Source organism: Rhamphochromis longiceps, linkage group LG4 (genome assembly GCF_057381845.1).
Source record: "Rhamphochromis longiceps isolate RC_006_pf linkage group LG4, R_longiceps_female_GT1.1, whole genome shotgun sequence".
Lineage (NCBI taxonomy): Eukaryota > Metazoa > Chordata > Actinopteri > Cichliformes > Cichlidae > Rhamphochromis > Rhamphochromis longiceps.
This window is the reverse complement of record NC_140560.1, coordinates 15,943,477-15,966,792: the sequence shown is the minus strand read 5'-3', so window position 1 is coordinate 15,966,792 and position 23,316 is coordinate 15,943,477. Positions and strand designations below refer to the sequence as shown.

Sequence of the window (23,316 nt, the reverse complement as noted above, 5' to 3'; positions counted from 1 at the left end):
GCCGTATTTTCCACAAAACACTATAATAACGACGGCCCGCTAGCACGCTCTACCAAAAATAGTGCTTTGTTGTGTATCTGACGGACGGAAGCTAAACCAGTTCTACACCACTGAAGTTGCAGCATTTTTACAAACCAGTTCTGGTTCATCCGTTTCATTCAACGATCCGCTTTCGCCCTTCTCATTCTCCGTCATGCTTTTTCTGCCATGTGTGTATGAAAACAAAGGCACTGCGCATGCGCGTTTTACCCATATTCTATCGCGATATTTCATTTTATTATCGTTGCCCAACATTATACCGGTATTACTGTGAACGGTATGATATGGCCCAGCCCTAGTACAAATGTGTCAGCTAATTCACGTCTCTCCCAATAAAGTTGGTGTGGACTGGAGGGAAAGGACAGAAACCTGGAAGTGCAACAGGACAGAGCTGCGTTCCAGCAGCCGCAGAGCATCAGCTCACACATAAACCGTGTTTGCTATTTGACAATAAAGTATTGTGACTGTGCGTCTGATATGTGATTTGCGTTACTGCACCTTGAGGCAATTGTTGTTGTGATTTGGTGCTATATAAATAAAATTCAACCGAACTGAACTGAGGAGAAAGCACAGTGACATGTTTCTGCTCACCATCAGAGTCACTAAAATCACCTCTGTTTCCAAGTCCGTTTCTCGATTTGATCTTCAGTAGTTTGTCTCGACCATGTTTACATGACTAAATGCACTGAGTTGCAGCACACGATGAGCCCAAGTGCTCATGCTAACTAATGTACACTGACCCTTTTTAAGTAAAATAAACACAAACATTATGTGGTGCCACACTTATACCAAATCATTGTTTAAAATAACAATTTGACAGATATAATTTTTTAAAGTTTTATAAATATTTATTTTTTGCTCTACATTTACCATTGAAGATCTGTCTATTGAATAAATATCCATTTTATCTGCCAACTGGTTGATAACAACCAGCATGGCTGATATCAATGATAACAATGCTGGTCTCATACAAACGTGCGTCCCGTACATAAATATTTTACCCTTCAACTTTCATCCAGTTTTTTTAAGGTATTTAAGGCACAGAGGAAATGTTGTCTTTAACATAATTGGGAACACAAATATATACTAACAAGCACTTTTTTTATACTGAGTAAACACACACAGAGTCGCACACACTGTCCTGCTGATCGACCTGAGCCAATAGCGTGATTAGCCTATTACATCTGATGGAATTGAGTTTGCTTTTCTGTAATGAAAGAGGGATGGACCAGAGCATGAAGAGCGAGGATGAGGGTGTGCAGGAGAATAGATATCGAAAGAAGCTGGAAGGAAATCCGAGGAAACGGAGGAGGACACTCGGATCAAGAGAGAGGTGAAAGGTTAAGAGGACAGATAGAAGGTGGATAACGTAGTGAGATAATGGTGGCAGCTGGAGAAAGGGGTGAAGGTTAAAGTTGAGGAAAAGGGGAGAGAGGAATAGAGATACAGCAAGATTTTGGGCCAGGGGGTAGAGGAAGAGAAAAAAGGGGGGAGGGTTAACCTTGTTTTCAGCAGGGGAGTGGGGGTTAATACTCCTGCACTCCTGCGATATTACATTTTCTGTAACATCAGCATGAATTTATGTCATGTCAGAAAATTAAATAAACTATGTACATTAGAGAAATTAAATGCATAAGGCCTAAAAGAGAAAGAGGGAGAGGACAGGGTTTATAGAAGTCAGACCCAGTAGCACTGACTAATGAGAAGAGGGCAAAGATTACGTTTACGTTGAGAGAAAATAAACAAAGATTTCGTCAGCTTTTATCCTTTTTATGTTTTTGACCCCCTTAAAAAAGATGAAGAAAAAGAACAACTTTTAAAAAGTAGCCCAACAATCAGATGTCTCACTCTAAGTATCCACTTGGTGACATTGGGAAGGAAAAACTCCCTTTTAACAGGAAGAAACCTGGCAGAACCAGGATGGCCATCTTCTGAGACTGGTTGGGAGTGATGGGAGGAATCCAGGTCAGAAAACACACTGTGTTTAGAAGGTGTAGAGATGGATGTTTTTTTGTAAGTGATAAAAAGGGTTCAGATATGAAACTTTTTGTCACTAGTAGTAAATTTTGCATAAAGACAGAGAGATCTTTCACGTGAGATGGAAGTTCGTAGCAGTTTCACAGTGTTGTGACAGCCAGTTTTCTGCACTCTGGTTTGCACAAGCATAGCTGAAGTGTAACCTACTGAGGAGAAGTGCTTTTTAAGCCTGATTTTGGGGCCAAGTCACATTTTCTAAGTGGTTTGACTAGAGATTTTATAAATCACTGTTGAAATTAAAGCCATGGTTTCATATAACTGCCCTAAAGCATTACCAAAATGGGGGCTAAGTGGTGAGACTGGCTTTCTAAAAGGACTTTGATAAAGATTTGAATGCAATTTCTAGTAGGGCTGCTCGATTATGGCAAAAATGATAATCACGATTATTTTCACTGAAATTGAGATCACGATTATTTGACGATATTTATTTAACCCTTTAAGACCTACCATAGAACCAAGTCCACCAGAGCTTATATTATTTATTTTTTTTACATGCTGTAGTGCCATTTGTGGGAGCATTTCAAGTTGCTATACATCAATACAACTGTTATAGCCCATATTTTAATAATATGTATGCATTAAGTCCATAGTAATTACATAAATTGCAAAAAAGTGCAATAAACTACAAAAAAAATTGAAAATCGTTTTTGTTTTGTTTACATATATTTCTACTTGGAGAAATTTAAGAGGTTTATCCCTCAAAACTTTAAATACAATAAAGTTGCAAAAAAATAGTTTCCCACCACAGGAAATTTATTTTGAGTGTCTTCATAGTTTTATTTTGGAGATACAGCAATTTTTATATACTGCAGGAAAAACAAAAAACAATCCTATGATGCAAATTTGCAAAGAAAACAGCATGTGCATCATTTTACTGTGGGAAGTGTTACGAACAGCTGATAGTAACGGCAAAGCGTGTTTCTGGAATATTATGTTTTTGTTCCTGCAAGCGCTTTTTATGCAATTTTTGCAAAGCTATATGTGGAACGAAACCGTGACCGAGGACAAGCTGATGGCATCAGATGTAAGTACAACTCAGAATCAGAATCAGAATCAGAAACTTTATTGTCATTGTCATGAGAACAACGAAATTAAGAATGGTCCCCGATCATTGCATCATCCCTAGCAATATCAAAATATAAATAAAACAATAAAATTCAATAAATAAAATAGATAGAATACTTAAAATACTAATAAGATATAACAGTAAAACATTCACATACATTCCCACACACATGCTTCAGACCGTGCATAGATTAACACAAGAGTGGCGTGATGGACATTTTTTTGTAGTATTCAGATGTGTTATTGCAGTTGGATAACAGCTGTGTTTGAGTCTATTAGTCCTTGCTCTGATTGCCCTGTACCGTCTGCCTGAGGGCAACAGTTCGAACAGGGAGTGGCCAGGATGTGAGGTGTCTTTTATGATGTTTTGGGCCTTTTTAAAACAGTGGGCGTTGTGTAGAACTTCCAGTGTGGGGAGAGGGCAGCCAGTGATCTTTTGGGCGGTGTTAATGATCCCTTGGAGTGCTTTCCTCTGAGCCCCTGTGCAGCTAGTGTACCAGATGCATATGCAGTAAGTTAGAACACTCTCAATGGTGGCTCTGTAGAAGGACACCAGCAGTCTCTGTGTGATGTTATTCCTCCTGAGAATTCTCAGGAAGTACAGTCTCTGTTGGGCCTTTTTCAGCAGCTCGGAGGTGTTCACACTCCAGGAAAGGTTCTCCTCTATATTGACTCCCAGGAAGCGGAAGCTTGCCACCCTTTCTACACAGTCCCCATTTATGAATAGTGGTTGGATCTCTGCCTTTTTCCTTCTGAAGTCTATTATGAGTTCTTTGGTTTTTGAAGTGTTGAGGAGGAGGTTATTGGCCTTACACCATGACGTCAGCTGCTCCACCTCGTCTCTGTACGTAGACTCGTCTCCCTTGGAAATGAGCCCCACCACTGTGGTGTCATCTGCAAATTTCACAAAGATGTTGCTGTGGTGGCGAGGAGTGCAGTCGTGTGTGTAGACGTGTGTGTTTTGCATATGAAACTCCTCCGGTTTCATATGCAAAACAAATTATTGCGCTAGCTTACACGGTTCAGATTCTACAGGGATTTAAAAATAGTTACGCAAAACGGAGCGTGCTGCTCTGACCGGCTTTAAAGGGTTAACAATAACTTAAAAAAAATAATATAAAATAGTGTGCAACACCACTGAAGTTTTTTTTTTTTTTTTTTAAACTCTCTTTTCAACCAACGGCAGTCACTCTCCTCTCCAAATAACTTCTGCTTAGCTTTCCGAGCTTCCCTCGGGTCCTCTTAATCAGCGGTCTCCAACCTTTTTTGCGCCACGGACCGGTTTATGCCCGACAATATTTTCACGGACCAGCCTTTAAGGTGTCGCGGATAAATGAGGGAGGGGCTAATAATCGGCTCAGTCATTTTTAATGATCGTTGAAAGCCCAGATCGTAATCGTGATTAAAATTCGATTAATTGAGCAGCCCTAATTTCTAGAATACAAGGCAAATCCCCCTGGAATTTTTCCTCTTTTCACTGCTTTTGCTTAAATTTTTTCAACAGAGTTGCACTCCATTAGCCTTCAAAGCACTTTAAGACTCACTTCAGTGTTGCAGACCTGGCTGTGTTTTTCTCCGCCTCGCTCTGTGCGTATGGATGCATAGATTTGCCTTTGTAAGCCATCTGTCTTCATGACGGAGCTAAGTGCTGTGACTGGTCACTGATCTGACCCTTTCACATTTACACTAATTACATTTCATTAAGGTCCCAATTTAGTGGAATGAGGCAAACAAAGCAAAGCAGAGAGTTGAAGTTTATCCATTTGACTGAGAAATTTCACTTGACACGAGAAAGCAACAGCCTTCGAGCTTAAGAGGGGAAACCGTGAGGCTCTTTAAACTGTGCCCACCAACTGTGACCAATGTCATCTGCACAGAAACATTTTAAAATATTTTAGATTCCCTTTGCCTTCCTGGCTTACTGCTGCACAAATGAGAGAAAAAAAAACCCTGCAGAGTGATGTCATTCCATGCCGTAGCATTTTATTTGACTGCTCATTGTTCAAATCAAACTCATGTTCTTGTGTGAATGTGTGGTCGGACAAAGAAAACATTGCCTCACTGTGTAGGAAAGGGAAGTTTAGGAGCTGTAACCAGAGGGGACAGCCTAAATTTGTAGCTTATCGTAGAACAAAGAGCACTAAGCCGTGGAGCAGTGAGGGATAAGTTCTGCTTGTGAGCCGAGAGCTATGGCCCTCTTTAACTCATATGGACAAACAGAGAGCCGAGGGAGGATGGAGGCGAGAAAGAGGGTAGGGGAGATGAAATAAAGGAAGCCATAACTGGGAAAAAGAAGACAAAAGCATCCCAAATATGGTCTTAATCTTTATGCAGATGAATTGCTCCTGAGATGGAAGACAACTGGGCATCTCTATGTCTGTACTGCTTCAGTGATTCTTTACTGAACTGCAACCTCCTTCCTCCCCTCTGTGCTCTCTATGGCTTCCTCTTGTATTCACTGGCTTCAGCCTGACAGCTCAACTGGAGTGTCCTTGATATGTGTGTGTGTTTGTGTGTGTGATCTCTCTTGTGTATTCAAGCTTCTGTGTATCCATGTATGCCTACATGGAGCGTAAGGGTATTGTTGTTTTCTTGTAACAGCAGCAGCTTGTGTCCAAGTGTGTGTGTGTGTGTGTGTGTGTGTGTGTGTGTGTGTGTGTGTGTGTGTGTGTGTGTGTGTGTGTGTGTCAAAGCACTGTTGAACATGTAATGCTGTACTGTGTATGCTCTTATGTCCACCGCAAAAAATAGAGAAACAAGCACAGAAAATAATGCAACCTGCAAATCATGAACCAAGCGTGAGTGTAAATGCGTATACAAATACTATGCACTGTTATGTGTGTGAACTTTGTGAATGTGTGTAAGTGTTTTCACAGTCGCTGTAGGTGTGAGACTTTGCTGTGACAGAATGTGGTGCAAATGTAACAGGCTCCTACAAACGTGTAGTACTGCATTGTGATAGCTGTGTCTTGTTTACCTTGGATGGGTTTAATTGTTGCATATTTGTAGAGCAGATGCTTAAAGATGAACAGTGAACCGTACAGGTCGTGAATGTTTTGCCATATATATTTCCTAGGTGTGAGGATAAAATCAGTATATATAGCGTTATTTTGTGTGGCTACATTGCATTAATACAGGGATACGAAATATTGATATCCATCTTTTTCCGCTTTATCCGGGGCCGGGTCACAGGGGCAGCAGCCTAAGCAGAGAAGCCCAGACCTCCCTCCCCCCAGCTACCTCCTCCAGCTTATCTGGGGGAACGCCAAGGCGTTCCCAGGCCAGCCGAGAGATATAATCTCTCCAGCGTGTCCTGGGTCTGCCCCGGGGCCTCCTCCTGGTGGGACATGCCTGGAACACCTCACCCAGGAGGCGTCCAAGAGGCATCCTTGTCAGATGCCCGAACCACCTCAGCTGGCTCCTTTCGATGTGGAGGAGCAGCGGCTCTACTCTGAGCCTCTCCCGGATGGCTGAGCTTCTCACCCTATCTCTAAGGGAGAGGCCAGCCACCCTTCCGAGGCAGCTCATTTCTGCCGCTTGTATCCGCGATCTCGTTCTTTCCGTCACTACCCACAGCTCGTGGCCATAGGTGAGGGTAGGGACGTAGATCGACCGGTAAATTGAGAGCTTCGCTTTTACACTCAGCTCCCTCTTCACCATGACGGACCGGTGCAGCGTCCGCATCACTACAGCCAATCCGTCTGTCGCTCTCGGGCTCCCTTCTCCCATCACTCGCGAACAAGACCCCGAGATACTTGAACTCTTCCACTTGGGGCAGGAACTCATCCCCGACCCGGAGTGGGCACTCCACCCTTTTCCGGCCTCAGATTTGGAGGTGCTGATCCTCATTCCCGCTGCTTCACACTCGGCTGCGAACCGTTCCAGTGCGAGCTGGAGGCCCCCACCCGATGAAGCCAACAGAACCACATCATCTGCAAAGAGCAGAGATGAGATTCTGAGGCCACCGAAGTGAAAGCCCTCCGCCACTTGGCTGCGCCTAGAAATTATGTCCATAAAAATTGTGAACAGAATCAGTGACAAAGGGCAGCCCTGGCGGAGCCCATCACCCACCGGGAACGAGTCCGACTTATTGCCGGCAATGCGAACCAAGCTCTTGCAACGGTTGTACAGGGCTCGAATGGTCCATAGCAATGGGCCAGACACCCCATACTCCTGCAGCACCTCCCACAGGACACCCTGAGGGACACAGTCGAATGCCTTCTCCAAGTCCACAAAACACATGTAGACTGGTTGGGCAAACTCCCATGCACCCTCAAGTATCCTTGAGAGGATAAAGAGCTGGTCCAGTGTTCCGCGACCAGGACGAAAACCGCGTTGTTCCTCCTGTATCTGAGGTTCGACTTGCGGACAAACTCTCCTTTCCAGCACCCTGGCATAGACTTTCCCGGGGAGGCTGAGGAGTGTGATCCCCCTGTAGTTGGAACACACCCTCCGGTCCCCATTCTTAAAGATGGGGACCAACACCCCGGTCTGCCAGTCCAGGGGTACTGCCCCTGATCTCCACGCAACATTGTAGAGGCGTGTCAACCAGGACAGCCTTACAACATCCAGAGCCTTCAGGAACTCAGGGCGGACCTCATCCACACCAGGGGCCCTGCCACCAAGGAGTTGTTTAACTGTCTCAGTGACCTCGCCCCTGGAAATTGGCGGGTCATCCCCAGACTTTGCTTCCTCCTCAGAAGACGTGTCAGTGGGATTAAGGAGGTCCTCAAAGTATTCCTTCCACCGTCCGACAATTTTCTCAGTTGAAGTCAGCAGCGCTCCGCCAGCACTATACACAGTGCAGGTAGAGCACCGCTTTCCCCTCCTGAGACGCCTGACGGTTTGCCAGAATCTCTTCAGGGCAGTCTGAAAGTCTTTTTCCATGGCCTCTCCGAACTCCTCCCAGACCCGAGTTTTTGCTTCAGCCACTGCCCGAGCCGCATTCTGCTTGGCCTGTCGGTACCTGTCAGCTGCCTCCGAAGTCCCACAGGCTAACCAAGCCCGATAGGACTCCTTCTTCAGCCTGGTGGCTCCCTTCACCTCTGGTGTCCACCATTTGGTTCAGGGATTACCACCACAACAGGCACCAACCACCTTCCGGCCACAGCTCAATGCAGCAGCTTCGGCAATGGAGATGCTGAACATGGTCCATTCGGACTCAATGTCCCCAGTCTCCCTCGGAATGCTGTTGAAGATCTCGCAAACCGGGGCTTCTGCTAGGCGTTCCCAGCACACCCTCACTACGCGTTTAGGTGCACCAGGTCTGTCCAGCGTCCTCCCCCGCCACCTGATCCAACTCACCACCAGGTGGTGATCAGTTGACAGCTCAGCCCCTCTCTTTACCCGAGATTCCAGAACATATGGTCGCAGGTCTGGTGATACGATTACAAAATCGATCATCGACCTGCGGCCTTGTGTATTCAAGCCGCAAGAAATATTGATATTTTCTAAAAATACTTGGGGAATACTACAAACAAGAGGGCTCATCTCATGCACCAAAAGTTAAATGAAATAAACTTACAGTAAATTGGTTTAACAACAAAAAAAAATCAAAAACAAAAACAAATGTATCTCCTAATTTTTTTCCCCTTACATTTACAAAAATAAATGAGTGCCTGCCTGATGATTGTGGGGTTATTTTTACATTCTGTCACCAGCTGCAACTTGTGGTGACTAAATAGTTGTTCAGACCTTGAGGGTGTTCCACAACTATTCATGACCACTTTTGATTGGAAGGCGATTGGACAGACCGCCTGGCAGAGGCAACCTTTCTGCAAACAGTTGCAGTCTGATTTGGACCAACTGCAGTCACTCTCAGAGAGATTGTCAAAGGTTTCCAATTGCTGTCTAATCTATAAATGCAGACAGATTGCCAACATGTTGCCATCAGTCTGAATGAGTCTTTGGTTGTATTCTGGTTATATTCCTATAGAACTTGATGTTTGCTAAGTCCAAATGCACTGTAATAGTTAATGTCAATTTCTACTAAATGTGAATTTCTATCTATGTAGACAACAATATTTTCAATGGTTTATGATAGTTATATTCTGCATTATCAGAAACAGATTGCATATAATTGCCAGCTTAACCCCATTCAATTGCAGACTGATAGCAGACTGGTTGCAAACTTACTCTGTCTTGTGCAACATTTATGGCATAAGAAACAGTGTTGGTATCATTTTGTAACAAAAATTAAGTGCGATACATTTATCTTATTGGATAAAAAAGATAACAGATAATAATTTGCAGTTACTGAATCAGTCAGTATATCGGAAACTGTTACAAATCGCAATAATATCATATTGTGTGTGAAGTATTGTGTTAGTATCATATCGTGGGGTGTCTGGTGTTTCCCATCTCTAATACTTACGTTCTTATTTGTCTAAAACTCCTTTACAAAATGTACACAGCTTTAGTTTGACATTCATTTTGGTTTTTAAGAATATAGTATATGAATTCTGTCTTACCATTTAGGAAGAGCTTTAATGGCTCAAGTAGACGTACAATCCATTATATGGTGCCCACCAAGTAATGTGGTTATGCTTGAGGGTGGATAATAGAGAGTAGAGACATAAAGGCGGCAGCTGAGGTGGAGAACTGGTGAGAATCAACGATCGGGAAAAAGGAAGAAAGCAATAAAAGTTTTTTCAAGAGGAGGCTGGATTTAGAAAAAAACTCATATAGAGTTAACCTTATTTCCAGCAGTGGGTCGAGGTTAATACTCCTGCACTGTTGTAGGATAAATTTTCAATGACATGAGAAAAACTGAGAAAAATAAAAAGCAAACACAGTTTAAGGCCCCATTGTGTGTTTTATTATTGATTTCACCTGTAAAGCCTTATTAATTAGCACCAATCGTATTCATTGCTTTTCTAATGGTGGACAAGAGACTCTATTTTAAAAACCTGTTGAGATTTCTTTAGGTGTTTTGCTGTCACACCTGGGATTTTTTTTAACATCATTGTTATTAGAGATGCTTTGGTTGCTTTTCTTGATTTTTGGATCTCTACGATGTTTCTTCTAAGGTCCTGCACCTTTATTTGAGAGAAATAAGTTTTGAGATTAATCTTGTGTTTAACCATGGTTTAACGGACAACTTCATTCAACTGTTCGTTAATGCAAATATCTAATCAGCCAAACACATGGGAACAACTCAGTGCATTTACGCTCGTAAAGAATGATGTCCAAATTAAGCAGAAGGGGGAAGAGAAGTGATTTAAGTGACTTTGATCGTGGCATGGTTGCTGGTGGCAGATGGGGTGCTGAGTATTTCAGAAATTGCTGATCGACTGGGATTTTCCCACGGAACCATCTCTAGGGTTTACAGTGAATGTTCAGAAAGAGAGAAAAAGAAAACCAGTAAGCAGTAGTTCTCTGGGTGAAAATGCCTTGTTGGTGTCAGAGGTCAGATTGCCTTGAGCTGATAGGAAGGCAACAGTAACTCAAATAACCAAGATTGGAAAAATGTGGCCTGGTCTGATGAGTCTCAATCAACATTCAGGTGGCAGTGTCCCAGTTTGGCAAAAAAAAAAAAACAACCCATAAAAGCATTGATCCATCCAGCCTTGTGTCAAACGTCAGGCAGTTGATGGTAGTGTTGGCAAAATGGCATATTTTGGCCTTATTTAAACACCACAGCTTCCCTCAGTGTTGTTGCTGGTCATGTCTATTCCTTTGACCACAGTGTAGCGATCATCTGTTGGCTGCTTCAATAATACACCACGTCACCAAGCTCAAATCATCTCGAACTGGTTTCTCGACCATGACAATGGGTTCATTGTACTCAAAGGCCTCCACAGTCACCAGATCTCAATCCAATACAGCACCTTTGGGATGTGGCAATCATGGAAAGCTGCAGCAATTGTGTAAACTATCATGTCAATATGGGACAGACTCTGTGCAAGTTTCCAGCAGCTTGTTGAATCACAGCCACAGCGTGAATTGACCTTAACAAGTGAGACCAAGAGCGCTGTGTGCTTGGCCTGGATTGTAACTACTGAACACAGAATTTAACCTTGCCCGTTGCACCATACAGCTTTTACATTTAAGAATGTGTGTGCTTCTCTAATTGTGCGTATCATGTTTTTGTGCGTGTGTGTGTCTTAGAAGAGAAAGTCAAACAAAATTTTAAAACCACCGGTAAGTTTGCTGTTTTCTGTTTACTGCAGTTCACTGTCTATCCCTACTCTGCTTTGCGGCAAGAGCCTGGCTTAGCTTTAAAGGCTTGCACATTAGTCCTTGTGTGTGTCTGTGCCTGCATATGTGTGCGCGTGTGTGTTTGTGGTGGATGGGTTGGGGGGATAAGACAGAAGGGGACTCTGGAGGTGTTGACTGTGGAAATTAAAGAGGAATTAGAGAAAGCAGAGCACAAGGAGGAACAGAGGAGAACATGGGAGAGAGAGCGCGAGAAAGAAGAAGAAGGAGAGAGAGCTTTTCTGAATATTCAAATCTTTCCTTTTAATTCAGCTGCAGATTACTGAATCTTTCATCTGTCAAGGAAGGATCGACCTTACACTGCTTGACTTAGTGTGTGTGTGTTTAAACTGTGCATTGCAACAGACTGACCCAAGGCATTTTCCAGTGTGATTGAAGATGTTTTTTTGGTTTGTAGCGATACCTGCAACAGCATGCTATTAACATTTTTTTTTTTATTACTACTCCCCCAAGGGAGCCACTTGTTTAACACTGTTTTACACTGATGTAATTGCTAAATAAGATTCCAGTACATTTGTAGATCGGGTGCACAACACAAAGCTATAACGCCACCGCCTGTGAGTATTCCCCTCTTTTTTAGATACTTTGGACTCCTTCTCATTTAAAAAAAAATCTTCAGAGAATAAGCTGCTGCAGGGTTTGCATTCTTTCAGACTCCCACAGTTGTAATGTTTCCGTTAGCTAGAATATCTAGCAGTTGCATACCATGGGAACAAGAGCTCAATGCGCTGGCAGAAACCATGTTTTCTAGAAATAAAGCAGTGCAGTTTCTCTGTGTTTTTCTATGTGTAATGCCTCTTATAAATGTAATCAAATCATTGGAAACCAAAATGCTGGTGCAGCTATTAAATGCATTAAAATATTTCTTAATCTTTAATCCTTGCACTACCTGCACTCCTGCATGGATGCTATAGTAGGGAAAACAGTGTTTGGAGACTGAGGACAACCCAAGTGACTCCACATATGGCCAATAATATAGTTGGTGTTTAAAACGACTTTGAAGACAAGGACCAGGTCTGCAGCCACATCATAATGGCAATATAAAATGCCATTAAGACAGTCAGACTGCTTTCACTTTGCAATTTAATGGGGTCAAGTTCGCAATGACATCCAATTTGTTTGTGATAATATGGCAATTGACTGTGATAAATTGGCAAAAGTAGCAAATTTGTTTCCATCTAGATTAGAAATTGACAATAATTATATATCCAGTCAGAATAAGCTGGATAAGTCTTTAACCACATAACCTAGTGCTAACCCTCAAGCACACCTTTGAGCACCTTTGAGGTCTAACTTTTACCCACTTTATCCCTGTGATTTTATAAAACTCCACCTGGTTTCACAAGGACAACAGCAAATGTTTTCATTTAATCCAATTTATTTTGTTGTCTTGTGGTTTCTGGTGACAGATCATGAGTAACTTGCTCAGGTTGTTTAGGTTAGAGGTTCTAGAGACAGCTGTAATCTATTATGTGCCAGTTCTGCTAAGCTACATTTGTGCCTGCGCAATCCTACACTCATATGTTCAGTGAGCGTATCCTTATAGTTGTCCTATTTTCAGAACACTAACTTAATAAATTAGGGGTGCAACGATATTCGTATCGATATTGAACCGTTCGATACAGTGCTTTCGGTTCGGTACGCATATGTATCGAACAATACAATTTTTTTCAAATTTTTTTCTTTCAATTTTTTTTTTTTTTTTTTTTTTGTGTCCCGTTTGGATCTATAGCCATCAGAATTGTTGTCTTGAGGCCAAGAAAGATGCCAAGAGGATTTATTTTAAGTGGATCATCATATTGGTCCATTTGATTGACCTTTATTATAATTATGAATTTATTTTATTTTCAGTTGCAAACGGGACAGACATGACTGTGGGATAGGACAGGGGGAAAGAATGAAAGAAAGAGGGAGAGAGAAAGAAAGAAAACCAAAGGGGAGAAAAAAAAAGAACAATACAAAATTTGTAATTTATTTTATCAACTTTCCTTCTGACGATGCTGTCTGTGTTGAGCGCTCAGTGAATCTGCATTTGACTACTCCGCCTAGGCTCGAGAGTGCAGCCTAGGCGGAGTAGTCGAACGCAGATTCACTGAGCACTCAACACAGACAGGATGGTCAGAAGGAAGAGCGCAGGGCAAGCTAGCGAGACAGAAGTGGACCTCCCCACCCTCATTCAGATCTGGCGTTTGGAATTATTTTGGTTTTCATGTGACGTATGACCCTGAAGGTAAGCGAGTCATGGACTAAAGTAAAACAGTATGTTGGATGTGCCATGCAATGCTCAATTACATGGGTGGGAGCTAGTGTGTTAGCGCAGTTAGCTCGTTAACGTGTTGGCCGTCTAGCCCCTCTGTATAGGGTAGCTCGTTAACGGAGATTTGCCATGTTGTGGCGTTAAGGTTATTTCAACGAGATTAACCTGAAAGCACTAGTGGGAACACAACGAATATGACTGCACATTTACACCGACATCATCCTAGTGCAAAGACAAAAACAAGCATGCATGCTACAAACTTTAGCCGAGTCATTTAGACAGCTGTTAGCACAGGATTCTCCTTATGGAGACCTGATATGTTTAATATGCTGCTGAGAATATAGCCCAGAAGAAACGGATAGTATAGCTTTTATTTTGGAAAGAGACATTTCTCTGTAATAAACTCTCTTTTCCAAAGATGAGTGATTCCTCAATCAGATACAGGGCTCGCAATATCGCTAGCCCGACGTCCCGGGGCTATCTCTCCCCTGCCTGTCGGGCTATTGTAGGAAGGAAAAATATATGTCAATGCTTTTGCATTCTTTCAGAAATGTAGCTGGGTAATTATGTCATTGGGTGAGCCACTGTCAATATGTGACATATTGAAATCGTGTTTGAATTTGCGCTTGTTTTTTTGCTTTCACTTTGCAATCGTGCGAACTGTGTATAGAGAGCGACAGCACTGATCTGTGAGTGATGATAATTTGTGCACCAATTCCTCTGACATCGTCTTATTAATCGTTAGCTTACTATGCAAACATGACAAGTGAAATCTCCCGCAGCTTAAACATGTGAGAGGTTGATCGCGCAGAGAATCGCTGAGCTTATGTGAGTGCGGCAGGATATATATTTCACTACGATGACCTGGATGATTGAGAACCTTCACAGACAGATATATATTTTAGTTCTGCTGAGCCAAATAAGACAGGTCAGGGTGAAGAAGTGACAGCCAAAGAAAAGCTTACCACAAAACGGAGAAGTTATGACAAATCAGACTATAAGGCAAAAAGAAAGTGCAGCTTTATGGTTTCATGGACAAAAGAATTTCTGTGGCTGCAATATGACGAGCTAAAAAACAACACGCACAAGGGTTAGGGTTAAATTTAAAAACTGTACTTTTGTGTTAAAATATATATTTATAATTTTAATAAATGACAAATTAAAAAGGCATGAACATTTTTTTTTTGTATCGAAAAAATATCGAACCGTGACACCAAAGTATCGAACCGAACCGAACCGTGAATTTTGTGTATCGTTGCACCCCTATAATAAATGCCTGCTGCAAAAACACTGGCTCCACTCTCCCTGAAAAGGCACAGCATTGGTTTTAAGTAAATACAAACAACATTTTACCATTTATGCTTTAATTGATCTGCACAATTAAGCAGACTCATGTCTTTTAGCTTTCCTCATACTGAGTACTCACCGTCACTAGGGAGAATAAATATGCTGGGCATTTTGGCAGAGCTCACTGCGCATTTGTAAGGTTTAAGCGTAGGTGAGTATTGGTATCTGAGGCTCAGGAAATCCTGGTGGGAACAGCATAATCTTGATGATGTGTTGGAAGAAGCAAAGCATAGTCTATTGAATACACGTAACAGTGCCACAGATGGCTAATTGTAATGTTTTTGCTGGTAGGATATTTTAGCTCCTTGTCCAAAAATGTCACATGTAATTGGCATAAATAATTGAAATTGCCTCTTTGATAATGTACTGCATCTACAGCTTAGTTGTCTAAAGGAAATTCCTCTTAAACTGATAGGATGCAGGAATTGTAATGTAAATCAAAATACACTGCAGTTATTCACCATCTTGCAGGGAATATTTCTAAATCAATGGAAGAAAAACACAAAATAATGAATATGGAGGATGCATTTGAGAAAAATGGATTTTATCTTGGTGAGAAATTAAAAATACAACATGAAAACCACACTTCTGTTGACTTTTTTTTTGCTTGTCTGTGCATGTGACCATGTACACACCCGTTGAAATGTGTAAGATTCATATATGAAAGTGTTTAGGTAAATAGGAAAATGTATGGATAAAGAAACAAGACTCATTTTTTTTAAATTACAAGTATACTGATACAGAAGTTAGCTATTTGCTAATATATATGTTTTGAAGTTACAGTATAATGGCCAATAAATGAGAATTTATAAAAGAAAGAAGAGAAAGGAGAAACACCCTTCAGGCATTCTGTGAGGGTTGATGTTGCATAGTTTGACAAACAGGGGGATTCGGCAACTTCCTGGGTTTGGAGCACTACAAACTACAACGGCTAATCTGAGCAGACTTGGGTACAGTTCAGTGACGCAATCATGTCTTGCTATCAAGCCGTGAATTACATATTATCTAAGTAGGGACTTAAAACAGGGTTGCTGCCTCTCTCCCCTTCTGTTCATTCTGTACACAAATGAGTGTCGCAGCAATTTCACAAACAGACACATCCTGAAGTTTGCTGATGACACAGTAATCGACGAGTCAGGCCATGGACAGGTTGTAGATGATTTTGTGAATTGGTGTGATGAGTCCTTCCTCTCACTTAATGTGTCAAAAACTAAAGACATGATTATTGATTTTAGGAAGTCCTCTTATAGCTCATCACCCACTATCATTAAAACTGCCGATATTGGGATCGTTGAGAGTTATAAATATCTAGGTGTGGTACTTGACCATAAACTGTGTTTTGAATCTCATGCTGATGCCACTACTAAAAAAGTTCAACAAAGACTGTTCTTTTTAAGGAAAATGAGATCTTTTAATGTCTCATCTGAGATGTTGTCCTTGTTTTATAGAAGTTTTATCGAATCTGTGATGTCTTTTTGTATCGCTGCCTGGTTTGGTAACCTGACGGTGAAGAATAAGAATCGGTTGGGACTTCTGGTAAAAACTGCTAGCAAAATTTCAGGGCGCTGGCAAGATGGACTTTTGGCCATTTACAATAGAAATGTGCTTAGAAAGGCTCATTCTATTATTAATTGTGTGAACCATCCACTTCATCCACTCTTTTATCCCTACTGCGTCTTGTCTCCTAAATGGCAAATAATTGTCCTTGAATTTTCTATCATTATTATTGTTATTATTGTTTTATAGTATTGTTCTGCTTGTTCTTATCCTCCTGCTGCTAAACTAAATTCCCCTTGTGGGACAATAAAGAAATTGAATTGAATTGAATTGAAACAAAAACTATCCGCAGATTTATTAAATCTTTAAATCACAAAATGTTAGTAGGGGTAACAGTCTTAAGAGTTCTGTATTGGTGGGCTGTCATTTTTGAAGATATTTGGAAAAGGAAAAGATCTTTAACTTACAATATAAAGTGCATTACGCTGTATAAATGACATTTAATTCAATCAAATTGAAATGGTGGCACATTTGTGAAGTGGTGTGTGTACCTTTGTTAGCTTCTCTAAAATGGGTGAAGGTAACCCTAGGATCTATGTTTGCAATTCAATTCTTTTGACCAAAACATGCACATGCTCACAAAATTAGCATATGAGAATGTGAAAAAAACCTAAACGAATTGTGTTCCAGCACAAATTAAATCCAGGATATGTTCCTATCGTGGTAATAGGCTGCAGTTGCATCTCAAACAACCTCAGGACAGAAAAAACTATTTGAGGTCAAACTTGTTTGCTGATACAAACTTCTGTCTTCTGGCCTCCGATCACAGCATTAAGTCCCAAGTGTATCTGTGTTTGTGCATTTGTGTGTGGAAAACACGCATAATGTCATTAGCATATAATATTTGTATCCCTACGTTTGCGTGCGCTTCATAAGACTGTCCGTGAGTAATGTAGAAGACAATAGTCACCATTTGTTTTCCGCTTTAACTCCTTCTCTAATTAGAACAGTACTTCACCTTGGGAATACTTCTGCACTGCAGTTCAGTGCGCACACCAGATCACTGAGTGTACAATGTGCCTGAGAAAATGTGTGGGATGTGTGTTTGGGGTAAAAGCCAACCAAAGTAGAAAAACAGCAGCATCAGGGCCTCTGATTTAGGTTTCCTTCTAATCACGTTCACGTCATTTTTCCTCCTTAATGTATTTTGCATCCCGGTCTTTCTCCCTCTCTCCCTTTTTCTTGCTTAATATCTCCTCCATTGGGTATAATTTTTTTTCCCCATTTAGATGATGAGACATCTTCTAAAATGAACAACCCCACTGTGATGTAGTGTTCGTATATACATTTAAGACTTTGCTTTTGTTTTTGTAAACCGTTTGATTTATGAAGAAAATCATACTTCCACATGTTGTCAGTGCTCATTGGATGTGCTCACTGCTGTTTGTTCTTACAGTGGTTATTACTTTGTTGTGAATTGATATATATTCCACATGCTTTTTCTGTGATCGGATAAAAATGAAAAACCGAATGAGAGAAATTATTCGATTTTGACAGACGCCTTCAGATTTAACTTTTTTTTTCCTTCCAGAAATGCAGATCCAGTTTTAATTGCCATCTGTGTTGATGCACTCAAAGCACATCAAAGACAGAAACTCCATTTTATGTCTGTTCTTGAATAGCAGTTCAATATGGCATTATGTGTTAATAATTTATGCTACACCACATAGACAAAAATTCAAGGACAAAAAAATCCACAGTCATCAGACCACTTAAAATTTATTGCTTTGTCCTAAATAGATAATCTCACTCGCCACCAAAACAGGATAAAAGAATAGGACCAGCAAAAGGAAAGATTACTCATTAGTGTAAAATCAGGTCAGAGTTGATGTCTGAGACAAAGCAGGACAAAGGTTTTCAAATAGCAAACCTTTAGACTCACAAATAGAGAAATAGATGCTACTATATCACACTCACAAAGGTATATCTGTGTTTTGTGTACCGATGTTACGATACCAGAAATTTAATCATTAGTACCAGTACATGTAGAATTGCATGATGATGATTGCTGAGTAGCCTAATAACCTTACATTACTTACATTATGTTAGCTACATCGGCGGTCCCTACCCTTTTTGCACCACGGACCGGTTCATGTCTGACAATATTTTCACTGACCGGCCGTTAAGGTGTCGCGGATAAATACAACAAAATAAAACCAGCACCAGTACCAAAATAAGGACGATTTATTCATAACACACAGGAAGACACCCAGGGAAACCAAGTTACTGATAAAAACAATAACAAAAATAATGATAAAAACCATGAAAACCATCAATTTCAAACCCAAGCCTCGGTACCAAACGAGACACGGACCAGTACCAGTCCATGGCCCGGGTGTTGGGGACCGATGAGCTACCTTACATTTATATAACGTTCGCAATTGCAAACTCTTTAGCCTATGGAACATAGCTAATTTTGCAACAGCTGCTGCACAGTTTTTTTCCTTTTCTTAAGTTTGTCTTATTTCTTGAGCATGTAATGATAGACAAGAGCACTATAGATGTATGCTTCCCCCCGACTTAAGGAAAAGCTGCCGACTTGGCTCCTACGATTTAGGTCATAAACTAATCAAGAAAGTGTTAAGTTGTGTCATAGATTAAAAGAGCTGCATGGTCATTTTCCCATAGGCTTCTATTCCATTGGACTTTTCATAAAAAAAGATGTTGCCCTGTGATGGCCATTATCAATAATACGGGTTTTAGGCACTTTACAGTAAGTTGCTTTGACTATATACAGTCTGTGTTTTTGCATGCTTTTGAATTCACACAACATATGTTTTGACCTTAACTTGCTCTTGCACGTGGTTTGAGCACGTGTCCATGTTGGTGATCCTGCTCAACTGTGTGACTCTGGGGATGTATCGGCCCTGTGAGGACGTTACCTGCCAGTCAGAGTGGTGTCGCATCTTACAGGTAAGTGCTGCACTCCCACACTGTCAGCTGGGCCTGCTACACAGTATGCAGTAATGTCAGCAGCTGATTGGTTGTTGATTAACTTACTGACATGTTCAAGAGCTTTTTCAACAGAAGCACCATTCACTACAAAGACAAGAACCATATTTTTTACTTTTATTTTAACTAAGCTACTTCAATTAGTGTTTTAAATTATTACACATATGCAACCACAATGCATAAAAACACTCATGAAAAAAGTTAATTATTCATTTTCCTCTTTTCACACCCATTTATTTCTATAAGCTTTCACTGTAGTGCGATGCTGATTCCTGACACACTGAGATCTTCTCATTATATTCGAAGAGAGACATTCTTTTTGCTGTAAAATGTCTAATTAATTGAGACACAACCATGAACATGGTACGCCCGAGTTATTCCCTGCTGGGATAAAACTAACTAACTGATAAAAGCAGTCTTTGTCAGAAAACCTCCTCTAGCATTTCCACTTTTCTTGGTTCAGAACGCGACTGTTTTGATAAGAAGACTTAAAAAGGATCGTTCACTTTGCAAGGATTCCACTTCCTCTTCTTTTTATTGTTGTCAAAGCTTATTTTTGTCTGTGTTCTTGTCACTTTATCCTTTGCGACCAGGTGTTGGATGACTGCATCTTCGCTTTCTTTGCGGTGGAAATGGTTATCAAGATGGTGGCCCTGGGAATTTTTGGCTCCAAGTGTTACTTTGATGACAAGTGGAATCAGCTTGACTTTGTCATTGTCATGGCAGGGTTGGTATCCCACTGTGCCTTTTGCTCATCTCCACTAATTGCTCAATTATCTCTATCACCAGCAGCTTAAATATTAACAGTCTGCTTAGAATAAAAGAAAAAAGAAAAAGCACTTTATTTCTTCCTCCTATACTATATAAATAGGGCTCTTTACACCTCACACATTCAAGTTGTAGGTCATTCGGTGGTTCACCACGCCCAATTTGAAATCCATGGCGACTGATCCCATGACTTTGACACACACTTCCCTTGTGCTTATTTTACATTGAATAACTATTTAAATAAACTTTAGTTTTGCTCCACCTACATATGCATAAGATTTATGTCGCATTAATGAAGGGTAGGAAGAAATAGGGATGCAGAAATAAATACTGAAGCAATATAATGTTCAACATATGCAATAAAATATATATCTATGTAAGTTTCTGTCAGCTTGTCTGTCAGTTGGAGCAATGTTTCTCTATTATTCGTTAGCCAGTCTGTTATGAGGCACATTCTCCACATAATTGCAGAGAAAAATGTAAACATGTTTAGGACCATCATTATAGCCTTCTGTCTGCTCGTTGTCACACTCATTATGTTTGCATGCTGTATCACAGACTATACAGAAGAAAAAGTGCTTCTGACTTTATGCAATTAAATGGCAAATGCACAGTAATTATGTGGGTCGCTTCAATTACAACCTTTATTAGATTATTGGTGTTTCATTTCATTTTCTTGTTGTTGCTGTTTTGTGTAGACATAAATGTGTGTGTGGTCACCATTTCGTTTTTATAACGTCTATGAAGTAAAACCTTCTCCACCTCTCTCTCTCTCTCTCTCTCTCTGCGACCATGTCTTCAGGATGTTGGAGTATTCCCTGGATGGCCACAATGCCAGTCTGTCAGCTATCCGTACCGTCCGAGTACTCAGGCCACTGCGGGCTATCAACAGAGTACCAAGTATGCCAGTTTCTTAGTTGTGGTTTGGCTCATATTTTCCCATATATGCAGGGTTTTTACAGCATTTCCCCAATGATTAATGTAAAGCTGTATATTTCTATCTGCCTGGTGTTACTCACTTTGAACTAAGGAAGACAGAGCAGTGTTTTGCTGTGTTTATTCTCAGCACTGCGTGGTAAATTGACCGATGATCAAGACTTTGGTTTTCATCTCACTTTGTGCCAGCCAGCGGGATCTTGCACATAGTTTGTCAATTTCCTAAAAGCTCTGTGACAGAAATAACCATGAATCTACAGCTAAAGGGGATCACTACACAATGGTGTCATAACAACTTACAAGGTTATTAACCAGCATACATTAGGCAAGCAGCCAAGGTCTTTTTCCGGACTCAGCTGCCAGTATTGGTAGCCTTTAAATATATATGTATTTATGTAAGGTTGTTTTTTTCTCATTTTCATGTATATTATAGATTTATTGCACATAAAGTGAAATATCCATGTCTCTTGGCTTAATTTAGCACACCCAACCATATGGTGGTGGTTGGTCCACTGTATTTACTCAGTTCCAAATTCAACCCAGCTGTTTACCAGGAGATTTTAAACCACTTTGTGCTGTCACAAGCTTTATGGAGATGCAGATTTCCTTTTCCAGCAGGACCTAGCACCTGCCCACAGCGCCAAAACTACTACTACCTTTGCTGACAGGTTATTACTGTTTTTGACTGGCCAGCCAACTCACCTGACCTGCACCTCACAGAGAATCTGTGGGTTTTGTCAAGAGGAAGATAAGAAGCACAGATCCAAAACTACAGGCGAGCCAAAGGCTGCTATCAAAGCAGCCTGGGCTTCATTAACGCCTCAGCAGTGCTACAGGCTGATTGCGTCCATCCCATGCCATGCTGATGCAGTCATTTGTGGTAACAGATCCCCACCTACGTCACTTTATAGACATTTCTGCATGTTGAAGAATTGAAGATACTTGAGTTGTGTGTGTTTAAGTTTTCTTTGAGGAATTTAAATGATGATGACCTCACATTCATGAGTGACACTGGGGGCTGCACTGTTGCTAACTCATACACTGTCACATAGCATGGAAGACACAGTGGGTCAACACATTAACATTATCACCAAGCTAACAGTAGTTCTGGGAAAAACTTAAAGCTGTGCACAAGGTGAAATAAAACTTATTATTACTGCAACAAGTGTTCAGTTGCTCCCTAAAGGTGGGTTGGTAGATGGAGGCAGATAGAGAGAGGACAGAGGGAGAGAATGTCAGTGAAGACCCAGCTAGCTTAGAGATAGAAATTCAAGGTCAGTGATCTTGAGTTTTCTTGCCCCAAGACACAAACATACCTGAAAGGCGATGTTCATATGCTCACAGGTACACACAACACTGGGCCTCTTCTGTTTTTCTTTTTTTCTTTCACCGTAAATATAGTGTCTGTAAGAACGAGCCACGTAGATAAGGCTAACACAGGTTTTCCTCCTCTGTTCTTCTTTCTCTAATCAGTCTGTCTTTCTGTTTTTCTTTCTGCCTAAGAGGATGGGAAATATTCATTGAACTACAAATGTTAACTGTGTCTTTTGTGCTGTAGCTTAGAAACAGTGAGCACCGCACTCTGATTATTTCATGTTCTCAAGGTTGATACGTGCAGGGGGCTTTTGCAAAATCTCTGCCAACTGCCTTGTGCACTCCCAGTCACATACTTTTACCGTCAAGTGAATGTGTTAGCGCAAGCCTGTTATGGTGCTGGAAACAATTACATTTACCCTGTGTGAAATGATCGCAAATTCTTCAGCCATCTGTCTAGTTTTGACTGCATGACTGGGTTTAGAAAAGCACTAGCCTTCCTCAGTTTCTTACTAGGTCAGTTTCTTGTTATGAGCAAAAAAAAAAAAAAAAGGTAAGTGAATGCCCATGAATGAAAAGCACAAGCTGACAGCAATGATAACGAAATCTCCAAGGGCATCTTTAGAAACATGGCTGATTTCTCTGGTGGTTCAAGCCAGTCTCTTGTCATCACAACTTGACAGCGAAAACTGTTGTGGGTGACAGTAGTTCTGGCTTTTAAAAATACAATTTTTGTATTTTTTATATTTTGAAACGATGATTTATTGATTTTGTCAGAACAACACGAACAGCAACAAGTCAGCACAGCCAAGCACAAAAAAACAAAC

The 23,316-nt window shown here is 40.9% G+C and overlaps 1 protein-coding gene across 1 annotated transcript in view; it reads left to right on the top strand.

The window, feature by feature from the left end:
* Positions 1–23,316, top strand: part of cacna1ha (calcium channel, voltage-dependent, T type, alpha 1H subunit a) — a 136,839-nt gene that overhangs the window by 52,121 nt on the left and 61,402 nt on the right. The window contains exons 3-5 of the mRNA XM_085403492.1: positions 19,321–19,432; positions 20,065–20,198; positions 21,042–21,139. Coding sequence (XP_085259618.1) covers positions 19,321–19,432; positions 20,065–20,198; positions 21,042–21,139 — 344 coding nt within the window. The remainder of the gene's footprint in view (positions 1–19,320; positions 19,433–20,064; positions 20,199–21,041; positions 21,140–23,316) is intronic.